The 12,338-nt window shown below is 60.0% G+C and overlaps 1 protein-coding gene across 1 annotated transcript; it reads right to left on the bottom strand.

Annotated features, from left to right (window-relative positions):
• Positions 1 to 5,342: 5,342 nt before the first annotated feature.
• Positions 5,343 to 11,669, bottom strand: LOC135288089 (Fc receptor-like protein 2). The gene is made up of 11 exons (XM_064401370.1): positions 11,625 to 11,669; positions 10,683 to 10,747; positions 8,287 to 8,345; positions 7,932 to 8,162; positions 7,445 to 7,708; positions 6,651 to 6,941; positions 6,283 to 6,585; positions 6,116 to 6,199; positions 5,708 to 5,729; positions 5,538 to 5,617; positions 5,343 to 5,452 (listed from the first exon to the last, which is right to left on the bottom strand). Exons 1-11 carry the CDS (start codon positions 11,667 to 11,669, stop codon positions 5,343 to 5,345), a joined length of 1,554 nt encoding a protein of 517 aa, XP_064257440.1.
• Between the last annotated feature and the right edge of the window lie 669 nt (positions 11,670 to 12,338).

Genomic DNA, 12,338 nt, shown 5'->3' on the forward strand with positions numbered 1-12,338 from the left:
GGAAACGGGGAGAGAGCCAGGCAGGGATGGGGAACCACATGAGAGACTGAGGAGACTCAGGGAATGATTTGGGGTGCAGGGATGTACGAGTGGAGGCAGGGAAGGAAGGGAGATCAGAGGGTGGAGCAGGGACCTTGGAAGGGGTGGGGAATCCAGGGAGGGCTGGGGAGGACACAGAGAGGGATGAGGGATCTGCAGGGGGAGCTGGGCAGTGGTGGGGGAAAGCAAGAAGGACTTGGGAAATTGTGGGTGAGCCAGGGAGGAGTAAAGGGAGGGATGAAGGATTCAGGCAGTGCTGGGGAAACCCTTGGAGGATGTTGGGCTTCCCTGTCCCCATCCCTGCACTCACTGTGCACTGTCACTGTCACCACCTCTGACTCTCTCCACTGTGGAACCACATTTCTCACATGGCCCGCGCAGCGGTAGCGGCCGCTGTGGCTCAGCTGCAGGGGGGACAGGGACAGCTCTGTCCCATCCTGGGGCCTTCTCAGATACTTCTCCTCATGGTAGAAGTACACATCTGTGAGCGTTTTTTTCCGTCAGCCCCGGCAGCGCAGCGTCACCGTGTCCCCCTCCAGCAGTGCCCGCGTTGGCACCTGCAGCACCAGCCAGTCTGGGGGACAGAGGGGACCTGTCACACCAGGGGCATCAGGAGGGTGATGATGGCACCGGGAGGCACCAGGGGCCACCCATTGTGAGAGAGACGTCCCCTCGCAGTGGGATGAGAGCAGGGGACAGGGTCTGGTCACACAGGAGGTGACCCATGGAGCAGAGCCCACCCAGAGCCCTCGGGGTCCCTGCGGGTGCGAGCCTGGGGACACCCAAACCGCCCTCACCGTTTAAGACTATCATGGGGGGGCTGCGACCAGTGTCGGGTCTGTCACAGGTGTAGGTGCCACTCTCGGTGACAATGAGGTGGTCACCTCCCTCTGGCCCCATCGCTTCCCATCCTTGTACCAGGTGGTGGCACTGTTGGTCCCTGAGCCCTGGCAGGTCAGTGTCACCCTCTCCCACCGCACCGGCGGCCTCCAGGGGGGCTCCACGAGGAGCTGGGTGGTCTGGGCACCTGCGGGTGACAGGGGACACCAGCCTGCCAGGGGACACCAGCCTGCCAGGGGACACCAGGCTTCCAGGGCCAGCGCGGGGCTGGGGACAGCGGGCTGGGGCCATGGCATTCCCCGAGGACTCACCAGCGAGGCCGAGGGTCTGGGCTGGAAGGGAGAAGGGACAGGGCTCAGTGGGGGTGGCACTGTGAGGACAGCAGCAGGGGGCCATGGGGTGTGGGGGCTGTCCCCAAAAGGTCTCTATGGGGACATGGGTGTGGCACAGATACCTCGGGGACAGGGACACAGCAGCCAAGCCATGCTCAGGCATGGGGACCTCGTGCTGGCTCAGGTCACCCCTGCCAGCCCCACAGCCACATCCCCATGGCCCTGTGCCCGTGGTGCCACTCCTTTGGAACCTGTCCCCATGGCCCAAGCACAGGGTGCTTGTCCATCCCCCTTGTCCCTGTCCTGCATCCCTGCGTCCCTGTCCTGGCTTGTAAAATAAGCATGTATTCTATTTTGCCATCTGTTGGAGGTTAGGCAGTTTTTCTTATGTCTTTCAAGAACAATGACACTGCCAGGAAGATAATCTCCTGCTAATGGGCTATATAATGTCCTGGCTTGTAAAATAAGCATGTATTCTTTTTTTGCCATCTGTTGGGGGTTAGGCAGTTTTTCTTATCTCTTTCAAGAACAATGACACTGCCAGGAAGATAATCTCCTGCTAATGGGCTATTGAATTACTCACTGTGGCTGGTAAGATTAGTTACATCATCCCATTGAGAGATGCTCCACCCAGAGGGAGGAGCCAAGCATCCCTGCCACCATAAAACAAGCATTTCTGAGACCACAGACAGCCTTCTTCGCTGGATTTCTCAGAGGAATCAGGAATCAAGGCCCAGCTGCTCCTTCGCCACATTTTCAGAAAGGATCTACACCCTTCTGCAGATCGCCGCTCCAGGAGGAGCAGCCACCATCTGGCTGGACTACTATCAACACCCGGACTTCTCAGGGTGTCAGGTTTTTCTCACTCTGCCAGTGGTTTTTTTTGCTTGTGCTAAATTACATTGTTATTTAGTTGTTTTTTTTCTTCCTAGTAAAAAAACTGTTATTCCCATTCCCATATCTTTGCCTGAGAGCCCTTTTAATTCTGAAATTGTGATAATTCGGAAGGAGGGGGTTTACCTTTTCCATTTCACAGAAGGCTTTTTGCCTTCCTTCACAGACTCCTGTCTTTTCAAACCAAGACAGTCCCTGTCCCCACAGCTGCCCCAGCCCCAAGCCTCCTTCTCTCACATCCTTGTCCCCACATCTCCATCCCCCTGTTCCTGTCCCCACATCCCACTTCCCCTCCCTGTCCCCACTTCCTGTCCCCAAAGCCACCCCACAAACTCTGGTGGGCACACTGGGCTCCATGCCCTGCTGGCCTTGGGGACCTCAGGGGACCCCGCAGCCCCCCTGTGCCCCCTCCCCTCCCCATGCCTGGGCTGTCAGGCCCGTGCCCGGGGCACTCACCCCACAGGAGCAGCGCCACCTTCCTGGCCATCCCGCTGTCCCCAGCCATGTGCACTGGCTGTCACTCGCTGCTGTGGCCACCGCTCCCCTGGCTGGCAGCTCTTCGGATGAAGGGGAAGGAAGCGAGGTCACGTCTTGTCCCCACATGTTGGTGGCCCTTGGTGGGGGCAGGGTGGCCACAGGCTGGGGACCGGATGGGGATGAGGCTGGGTGGGACAAGGTGAGATTTGGGGTTCCCAGGCGTGGGGGGCTCAGGGGGTTTGGGGAGGCAGGGATGGGTGTCCAGGGGAATGGGGAGTGCCGGGGATGGGGTCCCTGGGAATGGGGGTTCTGAGGTGGGGGAGTCACCAGGGATGGGGGTGCAATGGGAATGGGGGACCCCAGGGCTGGAGGGATTCAGGGATGGGAGTGCCAGGGGAACGTGGGCTCCAGGGATTTGGGGTCATGGCGTGGGTGTGCCAAGCATGGGGTTCAGGCGGAATGGGGGGTCCAGTGGGCATTGAGGTCCTGGGAGAATCAAGGTCCTGGGGGAAAGGAGATTTAGGGGGATGGAACGAATAGAAGGAGGTTCCTTGGGAATGTGGTGCTGGGCGGTGGGGATCCTGGGGAATGTCAGTGCTGGGATGGGGGTCCCAGGCAAGGTGGGACATAAGGAATGGGGTTCCCATGATGTGATTTCCAGGGGAATGGGGGTCCCAGGGATGGGCAGTGGCTGGGTGGGCACAGGGGTCACAGCTTGTCCCCTGAGTGCCTCAGATTTTGGGGTGACCCAGAGCCCAGCACGGCCCCCACAAGGTGCCAATGGCCTGGGGGTCACCCCAGAGAGATTCCGAGGGGCTCTGGGTCAGTGGAGCTGCTGCAGAGGTGAGAATTCTGTGGTAGAAAAATGCCTGCCTGTGGTTTGCTGAGCGCTGCAAGAAGCACAAACCCCAAAGGGAGCCGAAGCAGTGGCTCTGCAAGGCTCTTTGGTGGTTTTCAGAGCAGGGCTGGCTGGAAACCGCCCCTGCAGGGGCAGCTGTGAGGGAACCAGTCCAGAAATGCAGTAATTTATCACTTTGTCCCTTGCAGCAATGTTCTGAGAGAGCCCCAAAAACCCTGCAAAGACAACAACAATCTGCTCAACAACCTGCCTGTGTCCCTCCTCCTTCCTGTCTCAAACCTGCAGCTTTTTGGAAGGGCTTGGGAAGAATATGTGTGTTTGGCTGTCAGACAAGTGAGAAATGTGTGGAAATACTGAGCAGTGGCTCTGTCCATGGCCGTGTTGGGGCTGTGTGGAGTGACCCTGTGTGGATTCCAGGTGTCCCCAAAGCTGCTCCATCCCTGCCCTCCTCACCTGAGTGAAAGGCTGAGGGTTTGCAGGGATTGTGGCATAAAGCCACCGGAGGGGCTGTTGTGAACCCAAGACCCGCCTGGTGTCAGATGCTGCCTTCCTTCCATTTGGGATCATGGAGAGAGGTGCCAGGTGTTGCACAGAGCGTGTGCCAGGCCCGGGACACTGCTACACCGCCAAAGGGCACTAGGATCCAACCTGCTGCCTTGGCGGCTTCTACACAATGCCGGTGGTGGTGGCGGGACTGATTGGTGGCCGTGAGTTTGCAAAAGGAGCGATTTCCCCTCCTGGCTCCCGCCCGAGGCCGCCATGGCCCCTGAGGGGATCGAGCTCGACCGGGGTGCCCCCTGCTGGCCGGGAGCGCTCTCTGCAGCGCCCCCTGCTGGCCGGGAGCGCTCCCTGCAGCGCCCCCTGCTGGCCGCGGTTATAACTGCCACACAAACCAACAGCGCTGAGCGGGAGGGAAAGTTCTGGCTTTGTGTTGTTTGTTCTGTTCAGGCTTATAAATTTCCTCGTAAATAATCTATTATTCCTTTTCCTACACTTTGGCCTGGAATCTCCATCATTTTTGAAATTAAAAAAATTTTAGCAATGTGTCTTCTTTCCGTTCCAGGAACGTTCCCATTTTCCTTGGCAAATATTTCTCATTTAAATGAGTTGCCATCTCCTGGGTTCTAGCATGGATGGGACAGACTCCCCAAGAGGAGACAGGGTCAGGGACTTGGCCACCTCATGCTCTGCCTTTTAAGCCAGTTTGGCCACCAAGGGCTCTCTCGCCAGGTGGCACTTCTGGTCACCTAGCCACTCAGGAGCTGGCTTTGGCAGAGTGTCACACTGTCCCCAGTGTGCCATGGCTGACAGACCTAGGGACAGACGGGGCCCTGTCTCACCAAAAGCAAGGCCTGACCCAGCCCTGCCACACACAGGTGTTCCAAAATGTCTCCAGACATCAAAGTTTTCCTGTCTCTGACACCTCACCCTGTGCCATGGCCTGATCCCGACTTCCTTGGAAAAGGGGGAGGCTCTGGAACTCCCACAGGGCCTTGGTGCCATCCTGGTGTGGGGAACACGGCAGAGGAGGGGTTGGGGACAGGGGACAAGAGGATCCAGAGCCTCCTGAAGTCTGTTTTGACAACCATAGCACTGAAGGTCCAGGGCCCTGGCAGCTTCCTCTGGCAGAGGAGACGTGCTGGGGGAAATGTCTGGGGTTTGTTCCTCGTTGTGGCTTTCCATGGAAATCGTTCCTTTTGTGACCATTTGGACTCTGAAGCTTGTTGCTGTTGCTGTTGGTTTTATTGTGTCTCGTTGCTGTTTCAGGAAATTGTTCTTCTCTCAGCTCTTTGGGATCTTTGTGTCTTCACAGGGAGGGACAGGGGCAGTTTTCAGTGGCAGCACACACACGGGGGGGTGCCCATGGGTGGGGACCCCCAGTGCCCCCAGTTCCTCCAGTGTCACAGCACATTCCCGTAGATGTCACCGGGTTCCTGTGGTGGCCCCTGGTGTCCCCGCAGCTCCGCGTAGGTCACCTGGGGATCCTGGAGTGTGGTGGCACGGGGGGACACTGCGAGAGACACAGGCTGTGGGATCTGGGTGGGGTGACACTTGTGGGTGACGTGTCCCTCTGCGTGTGTCCCCCCTGTACTCACCCCCTGTTCCCTTGGTGACCACGACGTGGGTGTACAGCACCTCCCCCTCCTCTGGGGGGGCCGGGAGATCCGGGGGGACCCTCAGGGAATAAAGGGGGTGTGGGGGAGGGAATGGGAGGTCTTGGGGGTTGGGGTAAAAGGGGAGAGTGAGGTTTGAGCCCCCCACTCACCTTTCCTGCTGCTTCCTGGCAGCTGCAGAGGAAAGAGGGGAGGAGTGACTGTGGGGTCCCAAGGCCCTGACCCCTCTCAGGATTCCTGAACCCCCACAGGACCCTCAATTCCTATCAGGACCCCCAAGCATCCTTGAAGTCCCCCAGAATTCATGAACCTCCCCAGTGCCCTCCAACCAACTCTGTCTCAAGAACCCAAAGCCTGGCAGCGACAGAGACCCCCCAAACACACCCAAGGACCCTAAAAGATCCCCCAACATCCCTGCAGGACCCTCCAGCACCTCCCCAAACCCTACAGGATCCTCAGAGAAGGTCACAGTTCTGGGATTGTGAGTGCTGCCCTGTTGCTCCCCAAATCTGGGGGCCTCTACAGCTCCCTGGGTCCCCTGTACCCCTATTGTCACCCACCCACACGGTGCCACGTGTGCCAGGCCACAATGACACCCACGAGCAGGAACAGAAACAAAAGGGCTCCTCCGAACCCTGCGGCCACTGCAAGAAACAGAGGGGGACACATCTGGGTCAGCCATCAGCCCAGGGGTCCTGCACTCCCTGGTGACCCTGTGTGACCCCACCTGTGACCCAGGCTGTGCCAGGTGTCACCTCCAGGGCCAGCTCTGGGCTGAGTGCCCGGAACACGCGGTGCCCGTCCTGTCCCAGCTGGTTGGTGGCCACGCACTGGTCGGTGCCCGAATGTCCCACATCGATGTCCCCCAGCTCCAGGAGGGGACCCCGGGCCACCTCCTGCCCATTGTGCAGCCAGGTGAAGGTGACAGGGGCTGAGCCCATCTGCACCGAGCAGCGCAGGGTCACGGGGTCACCTGCGTGCACCTGGTGTGCCAGGGGACTGGGGGTGATGGTGGCATTGGCCACGGGCACTGTGGGGACACAGACAGAGCTGGCACCAGGAGAGGTGGGATGGGGGTGCTGTGGGTGGGGTCACCCCCAGCCCGAGGGTCCCGCTCAGCCAGAACGACATTCAGTGGGTCACTCTCGGCCATGCTGTCCCCGTCGCTGACCCGGCACCAGTACTGGCCGCTGTCATTGTCCCCAACGTGGGGCAGCTCCAGTTGGTGTTGGGTGCCCAGCAGAGCCTCTGTGCCCTCCCGGTGCCAGGAGAAGGACAGGGGACCTGTCCCTGCAGCGACCGTGCAGCTCAGCACCAGGCGGTCCCCCAGTGCCACCTGTCCCCCAGGGGGCTGCACCGACAGGGACGCCCCTGAGAGCAGGAAGCCTACAGGGGACACAGGAAGGATTGGGGACCCAGGAATGGTGGGGAACATGGGAGGGGAAAGAGGGGGGAGTGGAGGGGAGCAGAGAGGATCCCGGTGAGCAGAAGGGGACACTGGGAGGCATGTTGGGACATGGGGACAATGGTGAGACCCCATGGAAACGGGGAGAGAGCCAGGCAGGGATGGGGAACCACAGGAGAGACTGAGGAGACTCAGGGAATGATTTGGGGTGTAGAGATGGGCGGGTGGAGGCAGGGAAGGAAGGGAGAGCAGAGGGTGGAGCAGGGACCTTGGAAGGGGTGGGGAATGCAGGGAGGGCTGGGGAGGACACAGAGAGGGATGAGGGATCTGCAGGGGGAGCTGGGCAGTGGTGGGGGAAAGCAAGAGGGACTTGGGAAATGGTGGGTGAGCCAGGGAGGAGTAAAGGGAGGGATGAAGGATTCAGGCAGTGCTGGGGAAACCCTTGGAGGATGTCGGGCTTCCCTGTCCCCATCCCTGCACTCACTGTGCACTGTCAATGTCACCCGCACTGATTCACTCCACTGTGCAACCGCATTGCTCACAAAGCTTCCGCAGTGGTAGCGGCCGCTGTGGCTCAGATGCAGGGGGGAGAAGGAGAGCTCGGTCCCACCCTGGGGCCCCCTCAGATACTTCTCTTCATGGTAGAAGTACACATCTGTGAGCGGATTGTCCATCCACCTCCGGCAGCGCAGCGTCACCGTGTCCCCCTCCAGCAATGCCCGTGCTGGCACCTGCAGCACCAGCAAGTCTGGAGGACAGAGGGGACCTGTCACACCAGGGGCATCAGGAGGATGATGACGGCACAGGGAGGCACCAGGGGCCACCCATTGTGAGAGAGAAGTCTCCTCACACTGGGATGAGAGCAGGGGACAGGCTCTGGTCACACAGGAGGTGACCCATGGAGCAGAGCCCACCCAGAGCCCTTGGGGTAACCGCGGGTGCCAGGCTGGGGACACCCAAATCCCCCTCACCGTTTAAGACTGTCATATTGGGGCTGAGCCCGGTATCAGGTCTGTCACAGGTGTAGGTGCCTTTCTCCGTGGCAATGAGGCGGTCACCTCCCTGCTGCCACCAGCGCTTCCCGTCCTTGTACCAGGTGGTGGCACTGTCTGTCCCCGAGCCCTGGCAGGTCAGTGTCACCGAGTCCCACAGCACCGGCGGCCTCCAGGGGGGCTCCACGAGGAGCTGGGTGGTCTGGGCACCTGCAGGTGACAGGGGACAGCGGCCTGCCAGGGGACACCAGCCTGCCATGGGACACCAGGCTTCCAGGGCCAATGTGGGGCTGGGGACGGCGGGGTGGGGCCATGGCATCCCCCGAGGACTCACCAGCGAGGCTGAGGGTCTGGGCTGGAAGGGAGAAGGGACAGGGCTCAGTGGGGGTGGCACTGTGGGGACAGCAGCACGGGGAAACGGGGGGTGGGGGCTGACCCCAAAAGGTCTCTGTGGGGACACGGGTGTGACACAGATGCCTCGAGGACAGGGACACAGCAGCCAAGCCATGCTCAGGCATGGGGACCCGGTGCTGCCCCAGGTCACCCCTGCCAGCACCACAGCCACATCCCCATGGCCCTGTGCCTGTGGTCCCACTCCTTTGGAACCTGTCCCCATGGCCCACGCACAGAGTGCTTGTCCCCTTGTCCCTGTCCTGCATCCCTGTGGCCCTGTCCCCACAGCTGCCCCAGCCCCAAGCCTCCTTCTGTCACATCCTTATCCTCACATCTCCATCCTCCTGTTCCTGTCCCCACATCCCAGTTCCCTTCCCTGTCCCCACTTCCTGTCCCCAGAGCCACCCCACAACTCTGCTGACACGGGGCTCCATGCCCTGCTGGCCTTGGGGACCTCAGGGGACCCCGCAGCCCCCCTGTGCCCCCTCCCCTCCCCATGCCTGGGCTGTCCCCAGCCATGTGCACTGGCTGTCACTCGCTGCTGTGGCCACCGCTCCCCTGGCTGGCATCTCTTCGGATGAAGGGGAAGGAAGCGAGGTCACGTCCGTCCCCACATGTTGGTGGCCCTTGGTGGGGGCAGGGTGGCCACAGGCTGGGCACAGGCTGGGGACATGGTGGGATAGTCTGGGGACATTGTGGGAGATACTGTGTGCAGGAGTGGGGGGCTCAGGTTGATGAGGGGAACCAAGGATGGGTGTCCAGGGGAATGGGGGTCCAGGGAATTGGCGTCTCCATTCCTGGGGGAATTCAGGGATGGGGGTGCTGTGGGAACATGGTCTCCAGGGATTTGGGGTCATGGCATGTGGGTGCCAGGGATGGGGTGCAGGGGGATAAAGGGGACGCTAGGGAATGGGGGCTCTGGGGAAGAAGCAGCCCATGGGATGGGATCAAGGCAATGGTGGTCCTGGGCAATGGCAGTGATGGGATGGGTGTGCCAGGGAGGAGAGACCAAGGCAATGGGGGTGCCATGGTTGCCAGGGGAATGGGTGTGCCAGGGATGGGCAGTGGCTGGGTGGGCACGGGGGCCACAGCTCCTTCACGTGGTGCCTCAGATTTTGGGGTGATCCAAAATCCCTGGGGCACCCCAGAACTGTCCTGGCAGGCTCTGTGTCCCTGCCCCAACACGCCTGCGTCAGGTGCCTCCATTTCCTGGATCTGCCATCCCAGGCAACACTTATACATCCATAGAAAAAAAAAAGGAAAATATCTTTCCCACACCGTTTTTTTTTCCCCAGTAATTAACAAACTCATCAAAAATCAAACTGAAAAGGTGTAAAATGCTCTGGTTTATAAGATCCTTTTAATCGGTGCTCTCACAATAAAAACACAAACAAATCCCAAAGAAATGAGACTTTCTGGTTCCCTATAGCAGCCCCTTGGTGAATCCCACAGCAGGGTTTTCTTGTGGATAACAGAGAGTGTGGAATCTCCCTGAGTGGCCAACAGATCCATGGGATTGTTCCCTGCCTGCTGGGCAGCAACCCAGCCCCTAAAAAAGCCTTTTGTTGGGCCATATTTAGGAACTCTTCCCATGTTTCTCATTTCCACTGTGAAACTTGATTGGCTTCCCATGGAGGAAGGGGAGAAGCTCTGTCCATCCTTGGGACAGTGCACAGGAATCTGTGGAAATGCCCGTGTGTGCCTCAGGGTCTGATTCCCTGGAAAATCCACTCCAGCCTGCCCTGAATTCCCCTGCCTGGGCACTCCCTGCTCCTGCTGTGACACCCCTGTTCCCCAGCCCCTCGTGTGCAGCCCCTGCTCAATATTCTTAAACATTTCCCTCTCTTCTGCTGTGCACAGCCAGAACTCAAACTTTCTTTCTGGGAGGTTCCAAAGGCTGTAGGTTTTGTTCAAGAAGGAAGGTCCTGGTCAGGTTGTTGGGCGATTGTTGTTGTCTTTGCAGTAGTTTTCTGGTTTTCTCTGTCCCTTGGGCAAAGGGACAAATGATCAATTGCTGCATTTCCGGACTGGTTCCCGCTCAGCTGCCCCTGCAGGGGCGGTTTCCAGCCAGCCCTGCTCTGAAAACCATCAAAGGCCCTTGCAGAGCCACTGCTTGGACTCCCTTTGGGGTTTGTGCTTCCTGCAGGCCTGAGCAAACCACAGGCAGGCATTTTCCCCCACAGAATTCTCACCTCTGCAGCAGCTCTAAAGCTGCCAGAATCAAAGCCAAGGGGGCAGGGGGCACCCTCAGGTCCTGGCTGCCCCCTGGGGCTGGCCAGAGCAGGGCTGGGCAGTGGCCATCCCTGTGCAGTGGGGCTAGGCCATGGCTGAGCCCACCCTTGATGGGCCGTGGCTTCAGGGATGAGGATTTTGGGGGCTCCTTCCTGCCCAGGGCTCAGATCCTGCAGGGGACGAGCAAGAATGGAGAAGTCTGGGCCCTCCTGGATCCTCCACCCCCCAGGACAGGACCCCCTTGTCCAGCACGTCTCCCCCAGGGACAGGATCCCCCCAGGACAGGACCCCCTGGATGTGCCCCCCAGGACAGAACCCGCCCCCGTGTGACACTCAGCACAAACGGCCACTTCCTTCTGCTGAGGGAGAGAGAAAGTGAAAGTGTTGGGGGGCACAGAAGGACACCCCCATACCCCACAGCCTCCCCAGCCCTCCCTGCAAACCCCTCACCCCTGCTTCCCCCAATCTTGGGTTCCCCCAACCCATTCCCTGCTCAGGGCCCCCAGGGTCATCAAGGCACAACTGGGGGGTTGTGAAATGGAGGGGAAAATGATGGAAATAGAAATGAAGAGAGGAAAAAGCCCCTGGGGGATGGAGACACAAAGCCAGACCCTCTCAGGATCTACCTGGGGTGACCCTCCCAAACCACAAGCACCCTGGGGAGACTTTGCTGGGCCCTGGGTCACCCCAAAGTCTGAAGCACCCAGGGAAGGAGCTGAGACCCCTGAGCCCACCTAGCCACTGCCCATCCCTGGCACCCCCATTCCCCAGGGACCCCAACCATGGACCCGATTCCGTATATCCCCCCATCCCTGAGACACCCAACCCAGTACTAACATTCCCCAGGAACTCCATGGCCCAGCGCCCCATTCCCATGGGATGCCCCATTCCCCCAGCATCCCCATCCCATGACCCCTAATCCCTGGAGCCCACGTTCTCCTGGGACCCCCATCCCTGGAAGGACATTCCCCAGGAACTCCATGGCCCAGGACCCCATTCCAAAGGAACCTTCTCCCATTCATTCCAGCCCCAATAATCATCTTTTACCAGGACCTTGATTCTCAGGAACCCGATGCCCACGGGACCCCCCATAGGCCCTGCACCCCATCTTTGGCACACCCATGCCATGACCCCAAATCCCTGGAGCCCACGTTCCCCTGGCACTCCCATCCCTGAATCCCTCCAGCCCTGGGCTCCCCCATTCCAATTTCACCCTCAATCCCAGTGACTCCCCTTTCTCAGGACCCCCATTCCCAGGGACTCCATCCCTGGCTCCTAAACCCCTGAGCTCCCCACTCATGGCTACCTTATGTCCCATGATGTGCCACCCAGCCTTGTCCCCATCCTGTCCCCACCCTGCCCACAGCCTGTGTCCAGACTGTGGCCACCCTGCCCCCACCAGGTGCCACCTCCATATGAAGGTGAGACATGACCTCGCTTCCTTCCCCTCTGGACAAAGAGCCAGCACCCAGGGGACAGCCACCCTGGGCAGCGAGTGACAGCCAGTGCACATGGCTGGGGACACCACGATGGCCGGGAAGGTGGCGCTGCTCCTGTGGGGTGAGTGCTCCGGGCACGGGCCTGACAGCCCAGGGATGGGGAGGGGAGGGGGCACAGGGGGCTGCGGGGTCCCCTGAGGTCCCCAAGGCCAGCAGGGCATTGGGCCCAGTGTGAGCAGAGTTTGTGGGGTGTCTTTGGGGACAGAAAGTGGGGACAGGGAAGGGAACTGGGATGTGGGGACAGGAACAGGAGGATGGAGAT

This window comes from Passer domesticus, chromosome 32 (assembly GCF_036417665.1).
Source record: "Passer domesticus isolate bPasDom1 chromosome 32, bPasDom1.hap1, whole genome shotgun sequence".
Classification (NCBI taxonomy): domain Eukaryota; kingdom Metazoa; phylum Chordata; class Aves; order Passeriformes; family Passeridae; genus Passer; species Passer domesticus.

What these genes read in the sequence shown, in the direction of transcription:
- LOC135288089 (XM_064401370.1), bottom strand. Translation starts at nt 11,669, where the DNA reads ATGGGGGGTCCCGTGGGCATCGGGTTCCTGAGAATCAAGGTCCTG. An exon ending in TCCTGAGAATCAAGGTCCTG is followed by an intron (nt 10,748 to 11,624) that starts GTAAAAGATGAT and finishes CGTCCCCTGCAG; the next exon opens with GATCTGAGCCCTGGGCAGGA. An exon ending in TGGCACAGCCTGGGTCACAG is followed by an intron (nt 6,200 to 6,282) that starts GTGGGGTCACAC and finishes TGTTTCTTGCAG; the next exon opens with TGGCCGCAGGGTTCGGAGGA.